The 27587-nt window shown below is 41.7% G+C and overlaps 1 protein-coding gene and 1 long non-coding RNA gene across 6 annotated transcripts in view; one reads left to right on the top strand and one right to left on the bottom strand.

Annotated features, from left to right (window-relative positions):
- Positions 1 to 7242, bottom strand: part of NSMAF (neutral sphingomyelinase activation associated factor) — a 57104-nt gene extending 49862 nt beyond the window's left edge. For 2 of the 4 annotated variants that reach the window (XM_055318433.1, XM_055318435.1), the window contains exon 1: positions 6468 to 6660. In XM_055318433.1, coding sequence (XP_055174408.1) covers positions 6468 to 6526 — 59 coding nt within the window. In that variant the 5' untranslated portion in view covers positions 6527 to 6660. Of the gene's footprint in view, positions 1 to 3527; positions 3547 to 6467; positions 6661 to 7094 lie in introns of those variants that run through there. The other 2 variants (XM_055318434.1, XM_055318437.1) reach the window with 2 other exon arrangements.
- Positions 4783 to 26527, top strand: LOC129505404 (uncharacterized). 2 transcript variants are annotated; one of them, XR_008663518.1, is made up of 5 exons: positions 7237 to 7359; positions 7697 to 7860; positions 24335 to 24472; positions 24574 to 24678; positions 26235 to 26527. It is a non-coding gene; the product is annotated as an uncharacterized LOC129505404 (long non-coding RNA). The 2 variants fall into 2 exon arrangements; XR_008663517.1 differs by lacking the exons at positions 7237 to 7359; positions 7697 to 7860 and adding an exon at positions 4783 to 5842.
- The last annotated feature ends 1060 nt before the right edge of the window (positions 26528 to 27587 follow it).

Raw genomic sequence — 27587 nt, 5'->3', positions numbered from 1 at the left:
CAAAACTGATCTCCAATACAAAACACAAGCACATGCTCAGACAGACAAAAGCAGCTTACTACTATTAGGGGAACTTCTAAGGATATTCTTCAGGAAAGAGAAAATTATGCCATAGAGAAAGTATGACAGGTGAGAAGGAATGCTGGACTAAGACAATGGTAAATATGCATGTAAAACTATATAAGCATAAACATTAACTAGACAATTGTAATGTCTGATTTGTAGGTTTAAAATCTAGATTGAAAATACTAGACAATAGAGACTATAATTTAGGATGGATCAATGGAAGCCCTCCAAGGTCCTTGTATTGTTAGGGACCAAGGTTAAGAGAACGATTAGTTTCAGATCTTAAGCTAAATATAAATGCTAAAATTTCAAGGTAAGCTCTAGAAAAACAGAAACAGTATATAAGTACCATACTCTTCAGGAAAAATGAAAGAGAACAAGAGGGTCTTAATTAATCCAAATGAAGGAAAAAAAATAAGATAAAACTAAGGAAATAAAAAAATAAAGTTCAAATATATTTGTAAAATAATAAATATAAATGGACTATATCTATCAAGACAAAAATTATTGGGAAATTATTTATTAAAATATCCAACTATTAAGCTATTAATGAAAAATATGCCTATAACCTAAGGACAAAGTCAAAATGTAAAAAAAAAATGAAAAATTCCATATAATGCAAATACTTCAAAGAAATTTGATATATTAATATCAGAAAAAAAAACAGAAAAAATCATTACTAGAATCCTTGATAAAAGATTCAATTTTCTAAGAAGGTAGCAATTTAAACTTACATAGACTCAATAACAACCCCTGAAAATATGATAGTAAAAATTGACAGAAATATAACTCAGGGACACCTGGGTGGCTCAGTGGTTGAGCATATGCCTTTGGCCCAGGGCATGGTCCTCAAGTCCCAGTATCGAGTCCCACATCAGGCTCCCTGCATGGAGCCTGTTTCTCCTCCCTCTGCCTATGTCTCTGCCTCTCTGTTTCTCATGAATAAATAAATAAAATCTTTAAAAAAAAAAGAGAGAGGGAGAAGTCAAAGTTTATATCACGAAGCATCTCCCAGTAACTGATAAGTCACTCAGAAAAAAATTCATTAAGAAAAATGAAAGATCTAAACCCAACTGACAAGCTTAAAGTAACAGATATATAGATATTATACCAATATTAATATACTGTTTTCAACCTCACATCAATGTGTAAAAAATGACTACCATCTATGTCACCATAATTTCAAATAATTAGTATTAAATAGAATTTGACTAAACACAAATTTAAAAATAAAAAACAGGGGCACTTGGATGGCTCAGTCAGTTAAGCATCTGACTCTTGATCTCAGCTCAGATCTTGATCTCAGGGTCCTGAGTTCAAGCCCTGTGCTTGGTTTATTAAGTGGAGTCCACTTAATAAAACAAAAAACAAAGAGATAATTTTCAAAATCACTGAGTCATAAATGTGCACATAAATGTGCAGTCACAATTCTACATGTCTGATGAGTAAAAGATGAAATTGCAATGGTATTTAGAAAAACACGCAATGTTTTCATTAAATGGCCAGACCCACTTTACATCACGTTAAAAAAATTTTAAATAAAAACCATAGAGCAAACCCACTCAAAGTTTGTGGTTATTTTCTTAAATGGTAGCAATTTTGGAAGAAGCTAATTTCAGACAGCAATAGGGCATAAGGTAAAGGCCTAAATAATGCAGTTTGGGTAAAGCCAATATAAATTCTAAGTTAATCAAAATATCTGCAACACTTATTTCTTCTCCCACTCTTTTTTGTTTCGTTTTTTGTTTTTATGTGAGAAAAATAAACCCTATTTCTGAGTCACAGGTAGATTTCCTTCAACTCTTCAGCATTCCTATGTTTCTGCAGTTTATATTCATTTTCAACACCTGGCATATACCAATGAGACATTATAAGAATAGGATGATCAGTCTTAGAAATAAAAGAATAAACAGGAGTATAGCAAAGCACTTTGCCCTCTCAACCAGTACTTTTAGTATGATAAATACAGAATCAATCGATAAAATATTAAATAAAAGATATTTAGTATCAGCCAAAAAATTTAGTATCAGCATAACCAAGAGAATCATATACACATGGAATGTCTGAAAGCAAAGTTGAATTCTAAGAAGTGCCTGTAAATCATTAATGAAATATGTGTGCTCAACATAGAATTCATGATTACTACTCTTCTATTCTGGGATGATAGCTTAAAAGCTACACCTAAGTAATTTGTTGTACAACATTACAGAGAGGAAAACTGGACTCTCTCCTGGAGGAGCATGCCTCAAGTATCTAAATTTCCAATCACTTAAGAAAAAAATAGCTATTCGTCCATCACACCACTCCTAGATGTGAAGACGAAAATTATTTAACAACTAGCCTACTCTTGAAATAGAAATGTCTTTTTTTAAAGATTTTATTTATTTATTTGACAGAGAGAGCACAGACAGGGGGAGCAGGAGAGGGAGAAGCAGGCTTCCCACTTGGCTGGGACACCCCCTCCCTCCTGCAGTGATGTGGGGCTCCACCCCAGGAGCCTGGGATCATGAGCCAAGCTGGAGGCACACACTTAACCAACTGAGCCACCCAGATGCCATGAAAATAGAAATATCTTAAATAGCAGCAGTTTGTAAAATATCCTTATCTGCAAACACACTGTACACATTTGTTATTTCCAACATCATTCCTAAGATATGTGAGTTGTCTTTTAAACTTCTTCCCATTTATTTTCATTAACACCTACACAGTACATTTTTTTTTCTTTTTTTACACGGTAGATTTTTAAAAGCCAGTAAAATCAATATAGTTTCTGGAATCTAAATCTTAACCAAGATACCACTGTACTTAACTTTAATGACCAAGCATCCCTTTGTTTTCGAATACTGAAAATCACCAAAGCATTTCTTTATAAACAGAAATATTACTAATAAGTGGTACCACCATACAGTTGTTCAAGCCAGAAACCTGAGAGGACTGCCATTTTGCGCAAATAAAAATACAGAACACCTACTTAAATCTGAATTTCAGATAAGTTACCAAAAAATTTAGTATTAAAAAAATTTAGTGTAAGTATGTACCAAATACTGCATGGGACATACTTATACTAAAAGTTTTTCACTATTCATCTGAAAATCAACTTTAACTAGGCATCCTATATTTTATCTGACAAGCCTAGCTGGGATTCTCTCTATGATATCTTCTATATGAAATCCACCACACCAAGACCTGTCCATTCTACTTCCTAAAAACATCTAAAACCCATCCACCTTTCTTCATTTCTTCTGCCCCCATCTTGGTCTAAGCCACCAATCCAAAAACTCCCAATCAGACTCTCTGCTTCTTCTACCTTTATAGAAATATCACTTACACTAAATGCAGCAGTATCAGTTTAATACGAAAAGAAATAAAAGCTAACTTCAGGTTTCTCCTTTCCTGGGGTCATTATTTGGTAGTGGCAGAAATCTAAAATCTTGAAAACAGCATGAAACCAATGAACTCACAATTCTGAGGAGGTGAGGCCTTTTGTTGGGTCACCTCCGAGGCAGTCCCAAAGAAAGTTAACAGTTCTCTTAGGTATGCCTGAGCCAATGATCTACATCAATCATTGTGCTAAATAGGTGTTTACTGCCACAAAGGGATGAGCCAGGAAAAATCTGTGCAGAAATAAAGCTGGCTTAAAATATTCTCGTCTTTCAGAGTGCATTCATTCTTAGATTTACAGAGACTGGTTGGTTCTAGCCCACACCTGATTGTGAGACAGATTCCTTTCATCCAACTGGTATTCTTTAGACACCTTTTGGGTTAAAGTCGGCTTATCAGTCCAAGATTGCAAAGCCAGGGAGCAGAGCATTAAAAAATTGGGGCAGTGAGCAAGTAAGATTCAAATATATCCAAGACATGCGGCACCAACTTCTTCTGATTACTGATGCTCAGAACAGTTGCTGCCTCCTGACAGATGAATAAATGTTTTGGTTGTGAGAGCTACAGTTATCTCCGTGCACTGCTAGCCTGTCACAGTGATCAATAGATACCAACAAAGCAGATTATATGCTGAAACCTCAGTGCAGACTCCAAGATTTGTGTGACACTGCAGAGCTGCATAAACTAACCAAATGAAACAAAAATTACAGCTATCACATTAACTGGCAGGTCTAAAGAAAACAGGTTTTCCTCTATATCAAAGAGGCCACAGAATTGTTACAAATGATTCTTTGAGCAAAGAACATGATGGCAATTCAAGTGTTTCTAAGTTCTCACAATGCAAATTTGCACATTCGTCTATTTAGTACAGAATACCCCCAATTCTTAATGATGCTGGTACAGAACAAAGAAACTCAAGCTCCTTCATATGAAACAAGCCCTATAAATGAAGTCGGAAGAGCCTCTACAAGTGAGTTACTTTATTTAGGGTCCAGTTATTATTCATTATTTAAAGATAAACGTTTCGGGATCCCTGGGCAGCTCAGCAGTTGAGCGGCTGCCTTCGGCTCAGGGAGTGATCTCGAAGTTCCGGGATCGAATCTCACATCGGGCTCGCTGCAGGGAGCCTGCCTATGTCTCTGTCTCTGCCTCTCTCTCTCTGTGTCTCTCATGAATAAATAAAATCTTAAAAAAAAAATAAGCCTTTCTGTGGATAAAACATAATCACAAAACCAAAAATGTTTTCCAAGATATGCTTTTTTTTTTTTTTTTTTTGGATACATCTTGTCATCTTCTCTATGGTGGGGGGAGTGAAATTTTAAACCATGGAACCATGGATAGCCTGACCAGGCCAACATTAGAGATTAGAAAAGGACATGAATGTCTGGATGAAAGCAGTCAAGTCACATCTATAAAACAAGTGTGGATGCTGCAAGACCACACACAAGCCTTAAAGTCTCCAGCCTGTATTTCCATGTGTAATCTGCTTTGCTGGTGTCCACTATCGGGGCCAAGGGCAGGCTGCCCCAAAATGTGCCCCTCTGGCATATAATTTCAAATAAAAGCTACTTAATAGCCAGTGCAAGGTCACTCAGACCCTCCTCTGTCCTCCTAAAAGCAGGAAACAAATGTCCCATGTGAGAAATACCCTCCCTGTGCTAAAAAAAAATAAATAAATAAAAATAAAAGCCATCTTTACCACCTGAGATAAGGACTTTAGAGCCAAGAAAGATAAACAAGGGATCCCTGGGTGGCGCAGCGGTTTGGCGCCTGCCTTTGGCCCAGGGCGCGATCCTGGAGACCCGGGATCGAATCCCACATCGGGCTCCCGGTGCATGGAGCCTGCTTCTCCCTCCTCTGCCTGTGTCTCTGCCTCTCTCTCTCTCTCTGTGTGTGACTATCATAAAATAAAAATAAAATTAAAAAAAAAAGAAAGATAAACAAACCTTGCTGTTTTCTAATCCACTCCCTCAGCCTAAATTCTGCTTAGAATCCACTAATTAAAGCCCCCAAACACCTGTTTTCTTTACCCTGTCGATTCCTCACAAACATACTGTCTCCTTGTCCCAAAAATGCATAAAAACTGCCTGCCTGCCTTGGTCATTTCTTTAGGTCTCTACTCTAATGCTGGGCCTCTGCACGCGGGTAGTAAAACTTGGGTTTCTCCTCCCGTTAATCTATTTTATGTGAATTCGGTCCAGCTGTCAGCCCTTCGAGGGTGAAGGAAGGTTTTCCTTTTCCTCCCCCGCAGCGCTGATCACGCCACAAGGTGACCTGCTAGCGGCCCTCCTGGAGAACTTGCTCTCACGATCAAAATCACGGAAAACGGCTCATTCCCGGTCCCTGCAGGCACCGGGCAAGGGAGTCGCTTCGGCAGAAGCCGCGCGGGGCGCGGGTGAGCGGGGAGCGGGGCGCGGGTGAGCGGGGAGCGGGGAGCGGGGAGCGGGGAGCGGGGAGCGCCTCCGCAACGACGCCCCTGCGGGCTGAGAAGCAGGAAGCGGGAGCGGTGCTGCTCGGGCCCGTCCGGGCGTCGGCTTCGTGGGGCCCCAAATCCGGCGCGGGCTGGGGGGCGGGGGGCGGGGGGCGGCGGAGCGCGGGGCCTCCCCGCGGACGCTGCGGACCATGCGGCCGCCGCCCCGGAGCGCGCCTGCGGGCCGGACCTCGGCTTCCGGCAGAGCAAGGCCTCGGCGGCGGCGCGGCGCGGCCCAGCCCGGCCCGGCCCGGCCAGGCCCGGCCCCGCGGGGAGCCGCGCGCCCGCGGCCTTGGCTCTGCACAAGTTGGCGGCGAAGGGCGCCGGCGAGCGAGGCACCGCAGCCGCCCGGTGCAGGCGGGGCCGGGGCCGGGGCCGCGCGGGGGGAGGCCGCCGGCCCGCGCACCCCGCCCGCACCCTCCGCACAACGCGGGGCCGCGGCCGCCGGGACCCGCCGAGCTCGCCCCGGGACCGGAACGCGCCCCCCCCCCCGCGGCCCCGCCGCCCCCCGCGGTCCCCCGCGGCCCCCCGCGGCCCGGCCGGCGCTCACCTCTCCCTGGAGTAGAGCTGCAGCTGCTGCTCGCGCCGCTGCTTCCGGATAAACGCCATGGAGCGCGGGCAGCGCGGGCGCCGGGGTCCGGCGGGACTGGGGACGCGGCCGGGGGCGGGCCCGGAGAGCCGGCTGCGAGGTCCGCGCCGCCCCGACCGCCCCACGCTGCGCCCCGGGCCCGGCGTCGGCGCCGCGCTCAGCCGAGCGGGCGGGCGTGGGGACTCCGGCGGCGCCGTGACTCAGGCCCGGGCGGGCCGCCCGCCCGCCCGCCCGGGGCCCCCGGGGCCCCCGCGCCCACGTGCCGCGCCCGCCGCCCGCCGCCCGCCGCCCGCCGCGCCCGGGGCCCCCCACCTCTGCGGGTGCGCCCCCGGGCCGCGGGGCTCCCTTCTCTTTCTCTAAGGGCGTGCTTGAGGCAACTCACGCAGCGAGCAGCCCCCCACTTAGGGTGTACCTTGGGGGCTGTGGCCCCGCACTCGCACCCCGCTTCGGGGTCGGCCGCCCCGCCCGAGCCTTCGGTTGCCGCCCCCGCCCCCGCCCCCAGCCCACCGGCAGGCGCCGCTCTACCTTCCCTTCCCGCCTCTAGGAATTTGCCTCTTCCCGACACTCCGTACAAATGCGATCGTACACCTGCAGCCTTCTGGGTTTGGCCCCTTCCATTTAGCATAGATGCTTTTCAGGTCCATCCGTGTTTCGGTATTTCATTCTTTTTTTATTGCCGGAGACTCTCCCAGTGTGTGGATATGCCACATTTTGTCGATCCTCTCGCCGTGCGGCTCACGTGGACAAGGCGGCTGAGAACACCGTCGGGCGAGTCTCTGCAGCTCAGATGCTTCCATTCCTACTGACTACATACCTAGGAGCGGGACTGCCGGCTCATGCGGTCGCTCTGTGTGTGAGTGTTGAGAAACTGCCAAACTGTCTTCCAGAGCGGCTGCACCATCTTACATGCCCAGCAGCAGCTGCGTGTTGGGGCCCCAATTTTTCCACGGCCTTGCCAACACTTACTGTCTGACTTTCGGTGATGGCTCGCCTAGTGGGTGTGAGTGGTATCCCGCTGCCTTATGACCGACTCCTTGATATATCCTGAATCTGAGCCTGTGGTTGTAAAGGGATTCTTAAATAATAAACTTCTAGATTACATATATGGTGACACTTACCTAGTATCGCCTTACGGATCAGGTTTTGCAGAATAAGGTTTTTAAAGGCTTCTATGTAAATGTGTATTTCAGCTCACTAAGATGCCGCAGGACCCTGAAGGGGAGATGGAAAGCCGAGATTAAAAGCCAAGATGGATCTTACTGAGTTCGATCCTAGCAGCATTGGGAAAATGATACCCATAAAGTGGGCACCTGTTAGAACTGTTTTTGAACGAGTGAAGCTGCATAAATACCCGGTAACTTGTCTTAAGTCCCTTCCACGTGATTCTCATGTGCTGCACAGAACCTGTAACTGTAAAAGCAGGGCAGAGACATTAGCTCCGTGTACCGATAGGAAATCGTGCTTGATCGGAGTGCCAGGACGAGTGCGCCAACAGATACGTGGTGAGGTAGGATAACGAAAGTTGCAAGGGGGACACATGATCGCTTTCTATATGAGAAATAATACAACACATGTTATGAATTCAGAAGAGAGGTATCACTTCGGCTGGAAGAAGGCAAGAAAACAGCGCTCAAGTTTTCTCCTTTTAAACGTTAAAGGGTAATGTGATTCTTTTTGGGTGGAGAGTGACAGTTTCTCCCTGACCAAACTTTAGCCGGGCCTCTTTGAACCTTCTTCTCAGCTAGGCCTCAACCGTGGCCTATAAAAACTACAGACTCCCAGCACAAATGATTTTGTCCACACTCTCCCCCGCATTAAAAGACTTAAATCAACACTAACATGGTTTCTAACAGCTCAAGGCCTGGTGCTTGGGATGACCCTAGCCTCCTTTAAAGTCCCTTTCTGAGAAAACTCAAGGTTGCCCAAAGAATCTACCGTTTGTTGTAGCCAACACCTAACATAAGCCCCTGACTGCTGTTTCGTAAGCATTTACTAAGAGGGGTTTACAATGGTGAATTCTTTCTCTGGATCTTTGAGGTAGGCATATGTGTACCTCCTACAACTCAGGAGGGCCTTTCTCAAGGACTTGAAAGCCATTCCTTTGAAATGTAATCATCAGGAAGGATCGGCTTCTGTCTCTCAGGCCCCAAGATAATTGCCAGCTAGCAGATACAGATACAGCATTTACACTGATTAATTACACTTTGTAATTTTTAACTTCCCCGGCTTTGTCTCTGACTAGAGGAGGGGAAGAAACTTGCTCAAAAGGATCCTCTTGAACAATAGCTCAGAAGAAGATCGATGCTTCTGCTGTCACAGAGTTTGTGTTTGTGGAGAATTAAGCCAGAATTGACTTGATGGGATGAGCCCTGGGTGTCATACCAAATGTTGGCAAATTGAATTTAAATTTAAAAAATAATTAAAAAAAAAAAAACGAGATGGAATTTCCTCAGTCACCACCCTCCGCCTCCAAATCATCCAGCCTACTAGCATCTGCTCCCTTGCCTTCATTACTGCTATTTTGAGATATATTTGCTCCTACAAAAGGCCAACTTCTTTCTCAACAATGTAGCCTTTATAGTTATGTTCTTGTCTCTTTTCCCTTTCTCGCTCTTGCTTTGTCAATTTCTCCCTCACTTTTGAATCATTCCCATCCAAATATATAGTTTAAAAAAAAAATGTTGCTTTAATTCCTTCTGGCTCCCTATGCTTAGCAAAACTTTTTGAGACACCTGTCAGAATAGGTTGTCTGCATTTTCTCTCTCTTCAGTATATTCTAACCAGGCTTCTGTTTCCATCACTCGTCTGAAATGTTGCCAAGTCACCACATTTACCAGGCACTTTTCTCCTTTCAACTTCCCTGAACTCTCAGCAGAACTCGGTATAGGTGAACATTGCATTTCTCATAGTTCCTTGTGGAAACGCCTTCCTCCATGGCTTCCAAAGTCCCACAGTTTCTTTGCTTTTTTTTTTTTTCCCCCCTCTTCCCTGGGTCTTTCCTCTTTCTCAGTATCCTTGGTTGGTTTCTCTCCTGCCTAACTTCCCAAGGTTGGTTCTCTGCACTCACTGTACAGGCCATTGTAACCTGTGCTGTGATTGGGTGGGGGAGAGGAAGGAGGAACCAGGATAATGTGTTAGGTTTAGGTGTGTGAGGATGAACTTGAGTAGCAAATTTCCAAGGCTCTACTATGTGGGTACCTACCAGGGAAGACGTAAGGGAAAATTTCAGGACATGGAGCAAAGTAAAAGACCGCAGTGGAGGATGAGAGACAGATGACTTTGAAATGTACAGTCCCTCAAGAAATGGGAATTTTGGACAGAACATTGAACTCCCATAAGACCACTTAAAGCCCTAAGCCCATGTGATCTTTAGTTGTTTACAAATATGGCTTGTGGTAATATTGCCTACCTCAAGTGAAGGTGACTGCGCATCCGGGAAATACGGTGAAGCTCTGGGAGGGACCTTATCTCTTTACCCCTTCCCCCGTTATCCTCCTCATAAAACTCAGAGCTTTATTCCTTTAAAACAGTTTCCATTCAAAGCTATTTTGCAATCACCAAAAAAAATTTTTTTGAACTCTCAGTAGTATATTTACTTTTATTTTACAGACTCTGAAAACCTCAAAAAGGTTGTATTCATCAATTTTTTAAAAATTGTGTTTATTGCAGATGACGATAAGTACATTTATGTACCTCCCATTTGCAAGAAATTCATCAGCAGAGTAAACAAGAACGTTGTCTTTATCTGTAAGATAAATATCTTTCAGTAATGCATATTTCTGAAGAATGTCTACTTATTTTTAAAAATCTTATGAACGCATACATATTTAATTACCACCCTTTCTTAAGTTAGAAGTGGTAGCATACTTTTTTTTTTTACCTAGACAAAATGGCTAATCATCATTCTCTTATATATGTTATGTCTTGCTACCATTATGTCTTGAAGCTTCCTGTTCTCTGCTTGATATGTCATTTTGCCTTTCACCCAACATTTCTCCCTGTTGAAATCCTACCTAAGTTTCCGCTCAAGACTTTGAGGCCTTCTCCAATGCATCCAGGTGGAATTCATCTACCACCCATTCACTCAGTACATATTTATTTCATACCAGCATACATCAGACATAGTCGTGGGCACTGGATAGTGACTTCACAAAGCTCACAGTCAGATGGGGATTTTAACAGTGATCCCAGTCTATGTTATATTATTGAGGCCTTTCTCTCTATTTAGGTTAGAAGCTCCTTGGAAATAGGAACGGTGACTTGTTGGTCTTTGTATCCACATTACCATTCACCACAGTGTCTTGCACTTAGTGGTCGTTCAGTAAATATTTTTGTCACCACTGTGTCTGTTATGATTTGTTGCGCTATAGGTAATAGAAAACTCAGTCAACAGTTGAAGTTCTTTTTCTCATTACTAGTTTTGTTTGAATAGTTCAGTGATATGACATGACTTTTCTCTTAGACTTATAGCCAGCCATGTGGTCCACAGATCACTGCTGGATCGCCATGATCATACCTGGCTTCTGAACAGAAATAAGGAGGAAAGAGAGTCAGACTTGCTTGTCTCTTTTACGAGGCAACCCAAAGCACTTCCAGAGACACACTCCAGATTTCCACTTCCATCCCATTGGCCAGAACTGTTATAACAAATTTGTGGCAGCAATAGAAGCTAAGAAAACAAGTATTTGAATCTTGAAGGCAGGATAGTAGAAAGAGCCAGGCAGGAGGGTTCTCAAATCACCCTATCAGCAGTATGTACCCTGTTACTAAAATAAAAAATGGTCAAGGACTATACTTTGGTAGTTCTTAAGGACCATCACTCTTTGAGACTACTATTGTCTTCTTTATTTTTTTCTACAATAAATATGTACCAACTGTTTGCTGCATGCCAGGAAATGCTCCAGGTGCTGGAGACACAGTTGTAAATAAAACAAAGTCCTTGCCCTTATGGAACTTACATTTTGCTGAGATGGACAGAATTAAAGGCAATAATCTGAATTCAGGCAGGAATAAGTGCTACGAAGACAAATTAGAGCAGAACAAGGGATAGAGTGTGAAGGGGGTAGGTACTGCTTTCAGTAAGGGGGTCCTGGAAGCCCCCTCTGATGATTGATACTTGAGCTAGTGAATGATTGAATTTAGACATAATTGTGAAGATCCCAGAAAAGGCATTCCAGACAGAAAGGGACAATAAGCATAGCGGCACTGAGACATGAGGTGAAGTAGCTAAGTGTGTGCTCCAGGATGGGTGCTAAGGTATCTGTGGCCAGGGTCATGGAGCCAGGGAGGGCACTGGACTATTCATCAGTATTGTTATTGTCATTGTTAACAATGCATGACAGAAGCCACTGGGGGATTAAAGAGCGGGGAGTGATCTGATCTGATTGTTTTTTTAAAGATTTTATTTATTTATTAATGAGAGACGCACAGAGAGAGAGAGAGGCAGAGACGTAGACAGAAGGAGAAGCAGGCTCCCCACCATGAGCCTGATGCAGGACTCGATCCCAAGACCCCGGAATCACCACCTGAGCTGAAGACGGTCAGCCACTGAGCCACCCAGGTGCCCTCACTGGATATGATTTAAATGTTTAAATGTTCCTATGTTGTAACTAGCCTGATAGAAGCCCAGAACCTACACAGACAGCTTTGAAAGTCAGATGGGAACAGTTATTGGCCATTTCCCTTTCACTTCTTGCTTAAGTAACAAGGAGAATTTTTGGCTCAGGTACCTGGAAATCCGAGGTAGAGTGGGCCTCAGGGTTTATTGAGCCAGTCTCAATATTTTCATCAAAGACACAGCTACTCTACTGTTAGACCCTCAGCATCATTAGCTGATTGTAAGTTTGGTCCCCCTCCCTACAGGGCTCACAGGCAGTTTAGATTTTCTCCTTCAGGGTGAGAGACCACATCTAGCCCAGTATCTTAGCAAGGATCCAGAGATTCACCTTGTTCAGACCTCCTAGGTCACACGACTACTCTGAATCAAAGACTTTAGAAAAAAAGAATGTTCTATGGGCCGTAGACCACAGCCAACTCTAAAATTAAAGTAGGAATGAGTTTTTCCCAAAGCACATGGCTCAGTGAAGAAGGGGAGGAAAACAAGTGAAAAGTATGTGAGAAGGACCAGATTGTGGGGCAGCAATGAGATGTTAACTCTGCCACTCCCAGTAAACGCTACGCATAACCATTTGCATTTTTCCACGTTGGCCATGTGGGCATGTACCTGTTCTTTTCCCTTTTGTGCCTATTCAGGCTTTTGAGTTAGTGTTGAGGTCAGTAGACCTCACAGTTTTGCCAGGCAATTCTTATAAGCTAGATTTTGAAAACTTTTAAATGATTTCCCCCACACACTTAGTATTGTTTCTGAAATTCAGATTTCTATGGCCAGTTGCAAAATCCTAATGTGCCTCAGGAAATATATACACCCACAATTGCATCAAATTTTTTCTCCTCAGGTAACATGCATTTGTCAGAAGGCACTCATAATCTGTTATCCGCACAGAGTATCTTGCCTGCATGAGTGAGGACTTTATAAACCCAGGAACTTTTCTATCCTCATTGTCTATTAGAGATTAGAATTGATTAGATTAGAAGGTAAGGGGTGCCTGGCTCAGTGGTTGAGCATCTACCTTCGGCTCAGGGCTTGATCCTCGGTCTGGGGATGGAGTCCCACATTGGGTTCCCTGCTTGGAGCCCGCTTCTCTCTCTGCCTGTGTCTCTGCCTCTCTCTCTGTGTCTCTCATTATTAATAAATAAAATATTTTAAAAAAAGATTAGAAGTTAAGCAGCAAATGATAAATGAAGCAGTGACTTTAAGATATATTTTATATCCTTCAGAATGCAGAAATGTCAACTTCATTGGTAAATAAATAAAAAGTAGGGGTGCCTACTTGGCTCAGTTGGCTAAGTGTTGACTTGGAATTTTGGCTCAGGCCATGATCTGCTTGAGATTATCTCTCTCTCTCTCTCTCTCCCATTGCCCCTCCGCCTTCTTGCATGTTCTCTCTAAATAAATAAGTAAATAAAATCTTTTAAAAAATAAATAAAAAGTAAAACACAATGAGATGCCATTTTCATATATAAAATTACCAAATAATCAGTGCTGTTAATGGTAGCATTGGGTACATGTGAGAAGAGTATTGGGTACTGCTTTAACACAACAAATAGTAAAATTCAGTACCTGTTTCAGGTGTCTGCTGGTACAGGTTTAGCAACTAGCAAGCTGGGAGAAAACAGACTGATTTGGAGTGCTGCCAATAGCTGTGGTATAAATACTCCAGTCATGGCCAATTTCAAGCTACCAGCATGATGTCACTGAAAACAGAGGTGAGAAGGGATAGGCAAGTGAGCTAGCTCTTCTGGAGGGCAATTTAAATGGTGGCAAGAGGGATCCCTGGGTGGCGCAGTGGTTTGGCGCCTGCCTTTGGCCCAGGGCACGATCCTGGAGACCCGGATTGAATCCCACGTCGGGCTCCTGGTGCATGGAGCCTGCTTCTCCCTCTGCCTGTGTCTCTGCCTCTCTCTCTCTCTCTCTGTGACTATCATAAATAAATAAAAAAATTTAAAAAAATAGAAATAAATAAATAGATAGATAGATAGATAGATAGATAGGTGGCAAGACTCATTGAATTCACATCTAGGAATTTTTTCCTAAGGAACTACTCAGCGGCACAAAGACACTTATTTCTTGATCCAAAGGTACTTGGGGTATTAAGAACTTTAACACAGCAGGAAAGTTTAAGAGTTTGGGGAGATAAAGGAGATGAGAGATGGGATCAGATTTGGAATGTGTGTCCTGTGTCAGTCAATGGCCTGAGAAATTTGGCTTCTCATTATAACAGAAGTGAAGAGATGAGAAGTGGGAGGAGGGGTGGGAAAAATATGGCCTTTTGTCCTGACTACATGGCTCTTTGACTTCTGGCTCATGTTCACTTCTGCATCTCCCCAAGCTTCAGAAGCCCAGGAAGGATGCATACTTACACACCCAAGTGTTTGCAAAGTTGCTTTGAACTCACTAACTTCCTTGTCCTCCCACTTCTCATTCATGACTCAAGCCAAATTTCACTTCCTCCTTGAGCCATCCCCGGTTGCCATTTTACCTAGCCAGACCCTGACTAAGACACAGTAGATACTGAATGCCAAGCATTTTCAGTGTTTCTTGTTTCTAGTCTAATTTTCTTTTCCTTTCCTTTCCTTCTTTTTTCTTTCCTTTCCTTCTTTGTTCTTTTCTTTCTTTCTTTTCTTTTCTTTTCTTTCTTTTCTTTTCTTTTCTTTTCTTTCTTTTCTTTTCTTTCTCTTTTCTTTTCTTTTCTTTCTTTTCTTTTCTTTTCTTTCTTTTCTTTTCTTTTCTTTTCTTTTCTTTTCTTTTCTTTTCGATTTATTTATTTATTCATGAGACAGAGAGGCATAGACACAGGCCGAGGCAGAAGCTGGCTCCCTGCAGGGAGCCCAAGGTGGGACTCGATCCTGGGGATCCCAACCTGAGCCAAAGGTAGACACTCAACCACTGAGCCATCCAGGTGCCCCCACAGTTTAATTTTAGATCATACTATAATGTAACTATTTGTTCCCATGCCTATTTACCTTCCTCTAGTAACATCTCTTCAAGGGCCAGAGCTCATGTCACTCATTTCTGATCCCTTGTGATTAGTAGAGTTATCTGTCCAGTGCGTATCTCATCGATGAAGTGATGAAAGAAGGAAAGATTCAGCTCCATTAGTCTATTACCTACTTTGTGATGTGGTATTTCCTCTCACTTACTGTACTCTTTTGTTCAATTTTCAGATTGCCCCTTATAGTAGTATTTTGAACTTAGCTAACAAATCTATCTTACCTCACTCACATGGTTTAGATGTGTGTGCCATGTGTCTTTCTAGTCTGTATCCTGGCAAATTCAAATTCAAGAGTCCACACTTTGTCCTTTCAATGGAGTTTCTCTTTTTCCACTGTTCCAATCCCTTCAATTCCCTTCTCCAAACAATGAGGTAGAGTCTCCCTTTGTGCTGTTGTTCAAAAAGTAGTAACTGCTTCACTCTATCTTTATTTTTTATTTTCTTCACTGGGGCTTAAGATTGACTTAGAGGGACACCTGGGTGGCTCAATGGTTGAACGTCTGCCTTTGGCTCAGGATGTAACCCCGGGGTCCTGGGATCTAGTCCTACATCGGGCTCCCCACGGGGAGCCTGCTTCTCCCTCTGCCTATGTCTCTGCCTTTCTCTCTGTGTCTCTTACGAATAAATAAATAAAATCTTAAAAAAAAAAAAAAGGCCAACTTGGAAAGCTGACAGTAAAACAGGCCCCGGTTGTCCTTGTGAAAGAGATGCAAAGTATCACTCTACACATGGCCTTGACATTCAAGAGATTTTGTTTATGAAACAGACCACTTTTTTTCTTTTATCACTTAGGATTGTGTTGCTTGCCAGATTTAATGTAATCATTTATTTAAAGGGAATTGGCAAATGGCAGGTGGAAGATGAAGATAAAGGGTGTATTATCTGTCTCTAGATACAAAAAGAGTCTGGAAATTAGAACTTAAGCCCTAAAATAGTCATAGTTAGAACAAAACAAAACCTGCAAGTCTACTTCAGCACAGATTTATGAATAAGATAGCCAGTGAAGTCTATGCAAGTAGAACATATTACTTTTTAAATGCTATAAATTGCTTTTAAAAATAATGAAGCCTCCTCAGATGCCGCCAATAATTATGGAAGGCAGAATAATAGCTCCCTGAAGATCTTAATTCTTAAAACCTGTGAATATATACCTTCCATGGAAAAAGAGATTTTGACGATGGACTAAATTAAGGAGCCTGAAAATGGCAACATTATCCTAGATAATCTGGCTGTGTCCCCAGTCTAATCACATGAGTCCTTTCCTAGTTGTATTTAGGGAGAGACATGCTTACGGAAGAAAGAATCAGACAGCAGTGTGAGAAGGACTCAAGCCATCCTTGTTGGCTTTGAGGACAGTAAGGACGCCATGAGCCAAGGAATGTAGGTGGCCCCTATAAATCAGAAAAGACAAAGGGACAGATTTTCCCCTAAAGCCTCCAGAAAGGAAAGTCGCCTTCCTGACACCTCAATTTTAGCTCAGTGAGACCCTACACAACAGTAAGATAATAAATTGTGGTGACTTAAGTCACTAAGTTTATGGTAATTTTATATAGCAGCCATAAGAAAATTACATGTGACTTTTTTTTTGAAAAAGTAATGGAACTGTTTACCAGAAAGAAAAACAAGCAAACAAAAAAAAAACAAAAAACCTGGCAAAGCATTGTATCTAATTTAGATGGAAATGGGGAAAATTACTTTAGGGCATGAATTATTTTTGATTATTCTTTTCCTAGATAGGTCTAATGACTAAGACAAATTAGAGAGAAACAGATATATCATGTACATTAAATATTTACAGCATTAACTTTATTAGTGGAATTATACTTTATCTATTTTTCTATTTTCCTATTTAATTTTTTAAAAAAGATTTATTTATTTATGAGAGACAGAGTGAACAGGAGGAGGGGCAAAGGGAGAGGGAGACAAGCAGGCTCTCCACTCAGTGAGGAGCCTAACATAGGGCTTGATCCCAGGACCCTGAGATCATGACCTGAGCTGAAAGCAAGAGCTGGATGCTTAACTGATTGAGCCACCCAGGGGGCCCCTGTTAGGTGTGGAGCCCAACATGCGGTGTGAACTCATGACCTTGATATCAAGACCTGAGCTGACATCAAAAGTCAGATGCCTAACCAACTGAGCCACCCAGGTGCCCCTTGCTTAATTTAAAATTTTTCTAAAATAAATGTACACCATTTTGTATATTACAAAATATTTGCCAAAAAGTGGAGGTTGACAGAAGAAGAAATGATTTGTCTATAGAAAGATCTAGTTCAGGGGATCCCCGAGTGGCTCAGCGGTTTAGCGCCTGCCTTTGGCCCAGGGCGCGATCCTGGAGTCCCAGGATCGAGTCCTGTGTTGGGCTCCCTGCATGGAGCCTGCTTCTTGTTCCTCCTGTGTCTCTGCCTCTCTCCCTCTCTCTCTCTCTCTCTCTCTCTCTCTCCCTCTCTCTCTATGTCTATCATAAATAAATAAATAAATAAATAAATAAATAAATAAATCTTTAAAAAAAGAAAAAGATCTAGTTCAAAGGTCATTCATGACAGAAATTATAACCCATGAGTAAGTTTTCCATTCAGTAAGAAATTCTCTTTCTTTCTTTTTTTTTTTTTAAAGATGTTATTTATTTATTCATAAGAGACACAGAGAGAGAGGCAGAGACAGGCAGAGGGAGAAGCAGGCTCCATGCAGGAAGCCGGACGTGGGACTCGATCTTGGGTCTCCTGGATTAGGCCCTGGACTGGACTAAACTGAGCTAAACTGCTGAGCCACTGGGGCTGCCCAAGAAATTCTCTAAGTACTGTGCAACACATGCAGACACACACACATCTTTGAAGCAAAAATTAGAATTTTTGTATAAAACATGTATAAAACCATGAGCTTTATAGTTTCCTAATATTTGAAAGAATGTTCTTGATGAAATCAGTGAGGATATTAGCAAGTGTGACTTTTTTTTGACATTGCAATAATGAAATCTGTCGGCATTTGGAAGTTACACAAACACATGTTTAAAAGAACCATTCAGAATGAGAGATAGACTAATGGATTTTCATGTAACAGAGGAAGAGAAACTCACTTTGGTTCACTTATGGTTTTGGTTTCCACATCCAACCATTCTTTTATTTTTATTTTTTAAAATATTTTATTTATTCATGGGAGATACAGAAAGAGAGAGAAGCAGAGACACAGGCAGAGGGAGAAGCAGGCTCCATGCAGGGAGCCCGACGCGAGACTCAATCCTGGGACTCCAGGATCATGCCCTGGGCCGAAAGCAGGCGCTAAACCACCGGACCACCAGGGCTGCCCCAACCATTCTTTAAAAGGCTGCCACTTGATGGGTTCCAGCATAGTACCAACGAAGAATATTCAATTATACAAGAAAGCTATTAAATTGTCTTCCCTTTTCTAACCACATATCCCTGTGAGATGAGATTTTCTTCATATACTTCAACAAAACAACATATCATATGAACTAAATGCACAAGCAGATTGTGGAAATCCAATTTTGTTCTATGAAAGCCAGATATTAAAGGAATAGCCAAAATGCAAAACAAAACCGAGTCTTATATTTAATTCTATTTTAAAAACATGTTTTTTTGGTGAATGCATTATTTATGTTTACAGATAATGGGTTTATCATTTTCATTTTAAGATATTTTTAAAACTTCTCACTATTTCTAATATGGTAAATATCAATAGCTATAATCCACATAAACAAAAGTTTTCAAGTTTTTAAAAGTATAATGGGGGCAGCCCGGGTGGCTCAGCGGTTTAGTGCCACCTTCAGTCCAGGGTGTGATCCTGGAGACCCGGTATAGAGTCCCACGTCGGGCTCCCTGTATGGAGCCTGCTTCTCCCTCTGCCTCTGTCTCTCCCTTCCTCTCTCTGTGTGTCTCTACAAATAAATAAATTTTAAATATCTAAAAATAAAAAAACTAAAAAAAAAATAAAAGCATAATGGGTTTGGTAGACCAAAAAACTGAAAACTACTAAATAAACAAAACCATCAGAAAGTTCTAGAATCTAGCAGCTTCTGACAGAGAGATTGCAAACATTGTTAGCTAGAGATGTCTTACTTGTTTGACACACTTGTCATTTCAGGAAAGGTTAAAAACATCACAGCTCTAAGGTTTCAGTCAACCACATGACTGCTAAGATTTCTGGTTGGTGTGATAAACTGAATTATAAATGATTTACATTAATATAAAAGAGATTTTCTTACCCTATAAGTAATAAAAAATGCAAAGTATGAAAGACATTTTGGTCCTTTGCTATCAGAGAAAATGGTACTTTATTAAAAAGAACGGGGGGGGGGAATGAATGGAAATTGACATAAGAAGGTTAAGACTTTGGGAATCACTTAACGAGAAAATAGCCACTGAGAAACTTGGTGATAAACCGGATTATAGATTATAGCAAGACTGGAATTTCTAACAGGGTTGAAGGGATATTTGAAACAAGAAGAGTAATCTGTCAGTTTAAATAAAACCTCAAGTTTAAGAAACATTCTTTATTCCTTTAGTTTTTATAAAGTATACTGTCATTGCAGATAACCAGAGAAAACATATTTCTGATCCATATAATTTCTCAGCTGCATGTCAGAGCCCAGCTGGGTCATGGTCACGGCCATGGTGACAAATCGCAGCTCTTGAACTGGCAATCTGTAACATGGAGAGTTCACATATGGAGAACTGGGAGTTTATTTCATGTAATTTAATTTTCTCTCTCTACCCAGCAGGGAAAAAGTTTCAGATATTTTTGGTAGTAAATGATCATGTTCTCCTGATTATGATTCTAGAGGTACAGTACTTTAATGCCAGTTAATTGAGCCGATGACTCCCTCAACAAAGAGACTCCACTAGTTCCACACAGGAGCTAAATGGGCTGTAACATAGCACTGGCCCGGGAGGGCTGTTGAAATATTCCGTGGCGACACATGGTTCTGCCACAACGATAACGGTTTGATGGAGATCCAGATGGATGATGATGACTAGAACTTACTGATGTTGCCATACCATCGACCATTTTTTTTACTACTCACTCACTTACATCCTATCACAGCATATCCAGGGTCTCATAAGTTAGTAGTTTAGAAGAGATACAAAAGCTGTTTTAGAATTGGATTAAGGGTCTATTTTTTCTTAGTGAAAGGCTATAGATGAAAAATAATATGGTTTTATAATGATCATATTGCAACAATTGTTACAGTGTTTGCACTAAAGTTAATTTTAGGACCTGAGTGTAGAACACGGGTGATGGCTTTTTGGCAACCTGCATCCCCTGCCTCTTTCTCATAGACCATGTTTAATTTCCTTTTGAGGATTATTTTATCTACTGTTAAATTTAGTCTGGTGGAATTTTTTGTTAGTCAAATGTTCTTTCCTCACCCAGCTAATGGCTGGGGACAGAACCCAAACTTCATGCACCTTCCGTGAAATTTAAATCCCAAGTAGAGGGATCCCTGGGTGGTGCAGCGGTTTGGCGCCTGCCTTTGGCCCAGGGCACGATCCTGGAGACCCGGGATCAAATCCCACATCGGGCTCCCAGTGCATGGAGCCTGCTTCTCCTTCTGCCTATGTCTCTGCCTCTCTCTCTTTCTCTCTCTGTGACTATCATAAATAAATAAAAAAAAATTTAAATCCCAAGTAGAATACAGACTAAGGATGACCGAATGATTAATTCTAGTGGAGCTAACTAGGAAAAACTGGTCTTGTTGCCGCTTCGTTCCTGCTGCTCTTGTTCACTAGTCCCTGGAGCTACCTGGGTTCCTGCCCATAAAAACCCTGCTGCTTCAGCCTGCCCATTGATTCTCAGTATTCCTAATTCCTTTCCAGAAAATTTTCTTTTTTATTTAAGGTAACCAGAGCCCAAACATCCAGTTTCTGGCTTGCAACCAAAGAACCTCAATGTGAAAAAGCGTCCATGTACATATTATGACACAAAACCTGTAATTTAAACATGCATTTGTAATTTAATGCTGCCCGCAAAGCACTACCCTTAGCTGTGTGCAAGAGAGTGTTGGCATAAATACCATAGGCCTCTGTCAATTCCAACATCTCGCGTATCCGTAAGCACAAAGGACTTAATTCAGGAATCACTATAGTTTACTTTGCATCACACAGTGTTCTAAACCCTAAAGCCAGGTATTGGTAATGCAGAGACAAGAATAAAATGGTGGCTCATTTTCAAAGAACTTATAACCTAGCAGAGCAAATAGACATGCACACAATTAAACAGAACCAGCATTAGAAAGTATGGGCAAACCAGAAGCAGGGCCCCAGAAACAGCAGCAATTTCCTGCTGCTAACTAGTTTCAGAAGGGGTTTCTGGAGCTCAGGAAGGAGAGGAAGGCATCTCAGTCAAAGGCAACACAGAGGGAGATTAAAAAGAAAGACCATGAAAGATTGTGGCTGGTTTGGGCAACAGCAGGAAGTTCAGAGTGGATAACAAGAATACGGGAGGTGTAAAGGCCTTTACAAGGAGGCAGGAGGAGCTTGTGGACGTCAATGCAGGGATGATGATGAGTTTAGGTTTTGAGCAGTTGGCTGCAGAGAGCCAGGACATAACTTTGGATTGGAAAAGAGAGTCAAGAGAATGACCAATCCTATGTTTCACAAAGGCAACTCAGGGGCAATGAAGACTAGCTAGCAAGGAGACAAAATCACTACAGAATGTGATACCACCAAATAAGATAAGAAACAGGATAGTGTGCAAGTTTGGGGGAAGGAGAGAAGGATTCTACTGAGAACAGGAAAAGATTGCTACCATAGCAAACTTCTGAGCTACCCATGATGTAGGGAGAGGAAAGGAGCGAGTTGGGGTGACCTGATTCTCCTGAGTGGCAGCTAGGAAACAGCTCTGTGATGGCTCCAGGGACTCTCTGGACCCTTCCGCTGTGGCATGTGGTCTGCAGCAGTAGGGACAGGTTTTCACTGCCATGCCTACGATAATGCCCACCATGTAGTGGCCTCAGAGTCAACATTTGTTGAATGGATGAGTTGGCCACATCTTGAATCCTTCCTTCTTTCCTACTTTCTTTAGGCTAGCTGGAGATAATTCTGCCAAAGGGGACAGATTATCTCTTTCTTCTTATGTTGCTATACCCCAGTTTCTAGACTTCAAATTTTAGTAGAATTAAATTTGAAAACAGATGAAAACTGTGGAATTGTCTGCTTCTGTTATGGTCTTTAATTGATACTCATTCACACAGCAACTGGTGCAGAATGGGGGTGGCCACTTATTTGGGCCCTATGGGGCTCCCCATTCATCGGTGTGAGCTAGCTGGGTTTAAAGAAGAATGTGGAGGACATGTCCTGCCTACTCTGAGAACCAGAGTAAAACACCGTTCTTTGGCAATTGTGTTTATAGCACCTTGGTGTTTGTTTCTTTATTGATAAATACATTTTTTCCATAAAAAATGGACATATAGATATATATCTTCCTGATGCTCAAGTTTATCACTGTGAAAATGAAGCCATCAAAAGCATACAGTACCAGGAGCATGCTTTCATGTTTTCATCAACAGATTTCATCATCCAACAGATGCTAAAAGATGACATTCTTTGAATGGTATAATTTCCAGAAGGCTTTATCATTAATGACTACCAAGTCACACCATCTGTATTATCAATGATATTTTATCCCTCTCTCCATTCATCACAACTGCCTGTTCTTACAGGAAATGATATACAGGGATAAATATATACAATGAGGATATTTCAAACCTTGGAGTTTTACAGGAATGGTTATTGAATACATGGAGGTAGATTTGACTTGGCATTTGTAATCGAGAATGTCAAAATAGTCTGTAAAGAGAGGATCGGGTCCTGAAAGCTACATTCACCTTAAATTCACCTATTGATTGACTCAGGTATAGTAAGTGGGATTATATGTAGGCAAGGCCCTTCCTTGGACTCTGGGGATAGACAGTTGAACAAGACAGATGAAGTTCCAATTTTCAGGCCGCCTACATCCTAGCAGGAGAGACAGAGATTAAACAACCAATTATGGAGTGAATTATTTCATTACAATTGTGGTCACTGCTAAAAAGATTAAGTACAGAGGCCCTGTGAGATCAGGTGGCCTGACTGAAATTGGGTGTGTGACACACTGACATACTGAGGAAATGGCTGGAGGCATAGAGGAAGCCTTTCTTCGAGAAATGCTGTTAGTCTCTATCTGAGAGATCAGTTGTCCAGGGTGGTGAGGAAAGTGCCTGGAGCAGACAGGGGCCTGGCAAAATGAAGTGAAAGAAGCCAGAGCTGCAGGAGCATAGACTCTATGAGGTGCCTAGACATGTGGTAAAAGTTCCTAACAGCCTCAACTTTAGACTCTTGGTCTCATCTCCAGCTGAGGTTGTGTAGACAATCATACTGTTTGTGAATGTTTAAATTGGTTTATTAAATAAATATTGAAAAACACACCATGGTTTTTGATTCCTTGTTTTTATCATTTGGAAGGGGTGGTTCTTTTCTGTCAGGGGCATGGAAAATTTTATGTGGCTCAGGTCCTTCTTACCTCAGAAAGACTCTACTGACAAAAAAAGGGAATCAGCTCACATGGGACCTCATCAGCTCTGCAGAGAATTTGGGGGTCATCACTCTAGGGCAGTGAAAGACTGACAAGGCTTCTGCCATATGTGAGAGAGGCTGTGTCCATGTTTTCACACTAATTATCTATTCCTGCTTTTGTCACTGCCTGGTGAGGAAGGTATTTCTAGTTTTATTTTACAAATGGATAAACTAAGGCTAAGAGGCCAAATAATTTCCCCAGGTCACACTGCTAGGAAGTGGTGAAGCTGGCATTTTAATACAGGCCTAACTCTAAAACTCGGGCCCTCTCGACTGCTTCATAGCCAGCCCACAACACTGTGGAGTATTTTTGTTTTCAAGTAGGTTTTTAGTAGCCCAATGCCAGGCTTGAACCCATGACCCTGAGCTGAAATCAAGAGTTGGACACTTAACAAACTGAGCCCTGCAGTGCCCCTGTGCTGTGGAGTTTTAAGAAGGATGGGCAACATGGCAAAGGAGAGTGCTATGGACTAAGTTGTGTCCCTCCCTCAAATTCATATGTTGAGAGTTTAACCCTCATTACTGCAAAATATGACCATATTTGGAGATAGGGTCTGTCCAGGGATAATTTAGTTATGATGAGGTCATCAGGGTGAGCCCTAATCCAACAGGACTGGTGTCCTTATAAGAAGAGGACATTTGGTTACAGGTGTATACGTGAGCAGACACAGGGAGAAGATGGCCACCAGCAAGCATCGGAGAGACGACTTGGAAGAAACCAACTCTGCGCACACCTTGACCTTGAATTCGCAGTCTCCAGAATTGTGAGAGTAGAAATTTCTGTTGGGTAAGCCTCCTAGTCCCTGATGCTTTGTTATGACAGCCCTAGGAAGCCAACATAGGGAATTTGTTACTATCTTTATGCCTTTTCAATTTTTTTTTCCACAGGTGCCCACGGTTGGTCTTGGCAGATTTCCGGACACAATATTCTGCTGGCTACAGACAGTGCTTTGCACACCTGATCTTCTCCCCATAATTAAAAAGCATCATCAGGTTAACCCTCAAAGCTGTACCTTCCTACCATAGGATGATGTGAAGTAAAAGATTATGGTGTTTAAGCCAACTCCCGCCAATAATCAGTATTAGCCATCCAAGTTGAGGTGAAGCCTTAGCGCAGTTAAACATGTGATATTTGATAAAACGTAACAAAGCTTAAAGGTCTTAGGGTAAGATGTGATCTTAAGAATTTAGGCCCTAGGGATTACTCAAAAGAGAGATGTCTGGTGAAGGGAAACTTTTGTCATCTTTTGAAACATCCTCCAAAGCTTGTGCATAAGGCCGACTCCACTGAAAAGAATATTCTGGCAGATGGAGGGGTTGAGAAACCCTGTGTAAATTTACTCTCATTTACAATCTCATGGCTTGTTTGGCTTCACTAATTGAATCAATATTTCTTGTGTATTTTTTCTCTCTCTCTCTCAAAAAAAAAAAAAACCCACAAAAATACAGTACCAACCTAATGCCTTCAGGCACTTGTATTCTGTCTTCTGAAGACTTTTTAGTGTTATAATTCCCTCAGCCACTTTGTAATCCTTTATTAAGTTTTAATGTGGTTTAAACTCTCCATCTGTAGACAATATATTATTTCCCCCTCTTTGCCAGCAGGTCTAATTCTTCCCAGTAGTCTGTTTTAGAGCTCCTTCTGGTGGTTTAGTGCTATTATGACACATCCATCTGTAGCATCTGCATCCATTCAATCTCACCGTGATTGCTAAGACCTAATCATCAAAACAAAATCACAGCAGTTATATTTGCAAAAGAATGGAACAGAATGATGTTCAGCCTTACAAATCAGGAATATTCAAGTTGTGACCATTAGAAAAGAGGACAGGAGAATTTCTGGGGGGCAGGTTACAAGCATTCTAGCAAATGGTCATTCTTTCTCCTATGACTATAACATTCGAAAGGACGCATTTCATATTCCTATTGTTTGCTGAATTAGATTACATTTTTGGTACGGTGTGAAGGTGGAGAAAGGGCTCTAGTTTCGTGTTATACTTTTGCTCATATTCATGCCATTTTGAGAACAGGCATATTAGAATAGGGCAATAAAAAATAGAATAGGGCAATGTTATTAATTATTAGCTTCTTTTAAGATTTGATTACTTCATGAAATGTTAGTAGAAAGAGCTCAGTAACTTGAATTCACAATTACTCATTTGCCTTCTGATCTAAATGTCTGTGCCTTTCTTTTTATTTATTTTTTGTCTTTTATAGTTACAAGAACACATAATAATATAAAGTTTATAATTTTTTAGAAATGATTTTATTTATTTACACATGAGAGACACAGAGGGAGAGGCAGAGACAGACATAGGCAGAGGGAGAAGCAGGCTTCTCACAGGGAGCCTAATGCAGAACTTGATCCCAGGATCCTAGAATCATGACCTGAGCCAAAGGCAGACTCTCGACTGCTGAGCCACTCAGGTGTCCTAAAATTTACCATCTTAACAGACTCTTTATTTATTTATTTATTTATTTATTTATTTATTTATTTATTTATTTATTTATTTATTTATTTATTTATTTATTTATTTATTTATTTATAGAGGCAGAGACACAGGCAGAAAGAGAAGCAGAGAGAGAAGCAGGCTCCATGCCGGGAGCCCGACGTGGGACTCGATCCCGGGACTCCAGGCTGCAGGCGGCGCTAAACCGCTGCACCACCAGGGCTGCCCCTAAAATTTACCATCTTAATCACTTTTAAGTGTGCAGTTTCTGTGCCTTTCTGAATTTTCCTACCTGTTCTATCATGCCCTTTGCCATTTCATACAAGTTATTATGTAAAATTTACGTAGTAATATTTAAATGAAATAAAACATATAAGGATTATAACGACAAATTGGCCTGTATTATGATTTATCCAGAAAACCATGTGAAAAACTGAAAAATTTTTAAAAAGCAAAAAACAAGCATAGGTGTATATCAATATAAAGTGTTTTCCTTTCCAAAGTCAAAATATTGGGAAGCTAAATACTTATTAGAAAAATTTTACCAAAAATTGTGGGTTTTTTGGGGGCTCCTGGGTGGCACAGTCAGTTAAGCATTGGATTCTTGATTTCAGCTCAGGTCATGGACTCAGGGTTGAGACCGAGCCCCAGGTCTGGTTCTGCTCTTACCATGGAGCTTGCTCAAGATTTTCTCGTTTCCTCTGCCCCTACACCCCTCTTAAAAATAAAATAAAGTGAAATAAAATTTTGGTTTTTATTTTGGAGCATATGTTATAATTTTAGTTATACTCTCACTGCTGAAAAATAATGTTTTCAGAAGTAGGTTTGATTTTTTGGACACTGACAGAGGAGAAATGGTTAATAAAACAGATAATCATGCTGAGTAACTTATGCTTAGGTCAAAAATAAGACTCAACTATTAATTAATGAGATGCCTTTTCATGTATAACTTGAAAATGAGTCTTCCACACAATTGCAAAAGCAGGAATTTAAGAATATCTATGGAAATAGCATTTTTGGAATTAAGAAAAACATGTGAGCCAGCTACTTAGGGGTTAAAGTTATTTTAACTTACATTTTCTCATCTGACCATAACAAACCAGAAAAGTAGGTGAAAGAGATATTACTATTATAATTGATTATCATAATTAATTATTAATTGTCTATATACAGATGAGAAAATGGGGACCTGAAGAAGTAGAGTTTGGTTCAGGTTGTTGCTGCTGCTCATTGTGGGATAAACCTGAACCCAGGACGCCAAATCCTAAGGTCTTGCATGTCTCCCACAGCCCTTCAGGGCACATTCTTTGATGTATAGCCTGTGGTATTTTTTAATTTAAAAAAAAACAACCCAGATACCTCATCAGAAACCTATAAATCTCGTAACATTCAAAAACTGTTGGACGGGACTAGAGACTGAATGAGAATTCCTCTCTAATTGTTAATAGTTAA

Source organism: Nyctereutes procyonoides, unplaced genomic scaffold (assembly GCF_905146905.1).
Source record: "Nyctereutes procyonoides isolate TBG_1078 unplaced genomic scaffold, NYPRO_anot_genome, whole genome shotgun sequence".
Taxonomy (NCBI): domain Eukaryota; kingdom Metazoa; phylum Chordata; class Mammalia; order Carnivora; family Canidae; genus Nyctereutes; species Nyctereutes procyonoides.
Note: the sequence above shows the minus strand (reverse complement) of the source record. Positions and strands in the feature narration are given on the sequence as shown.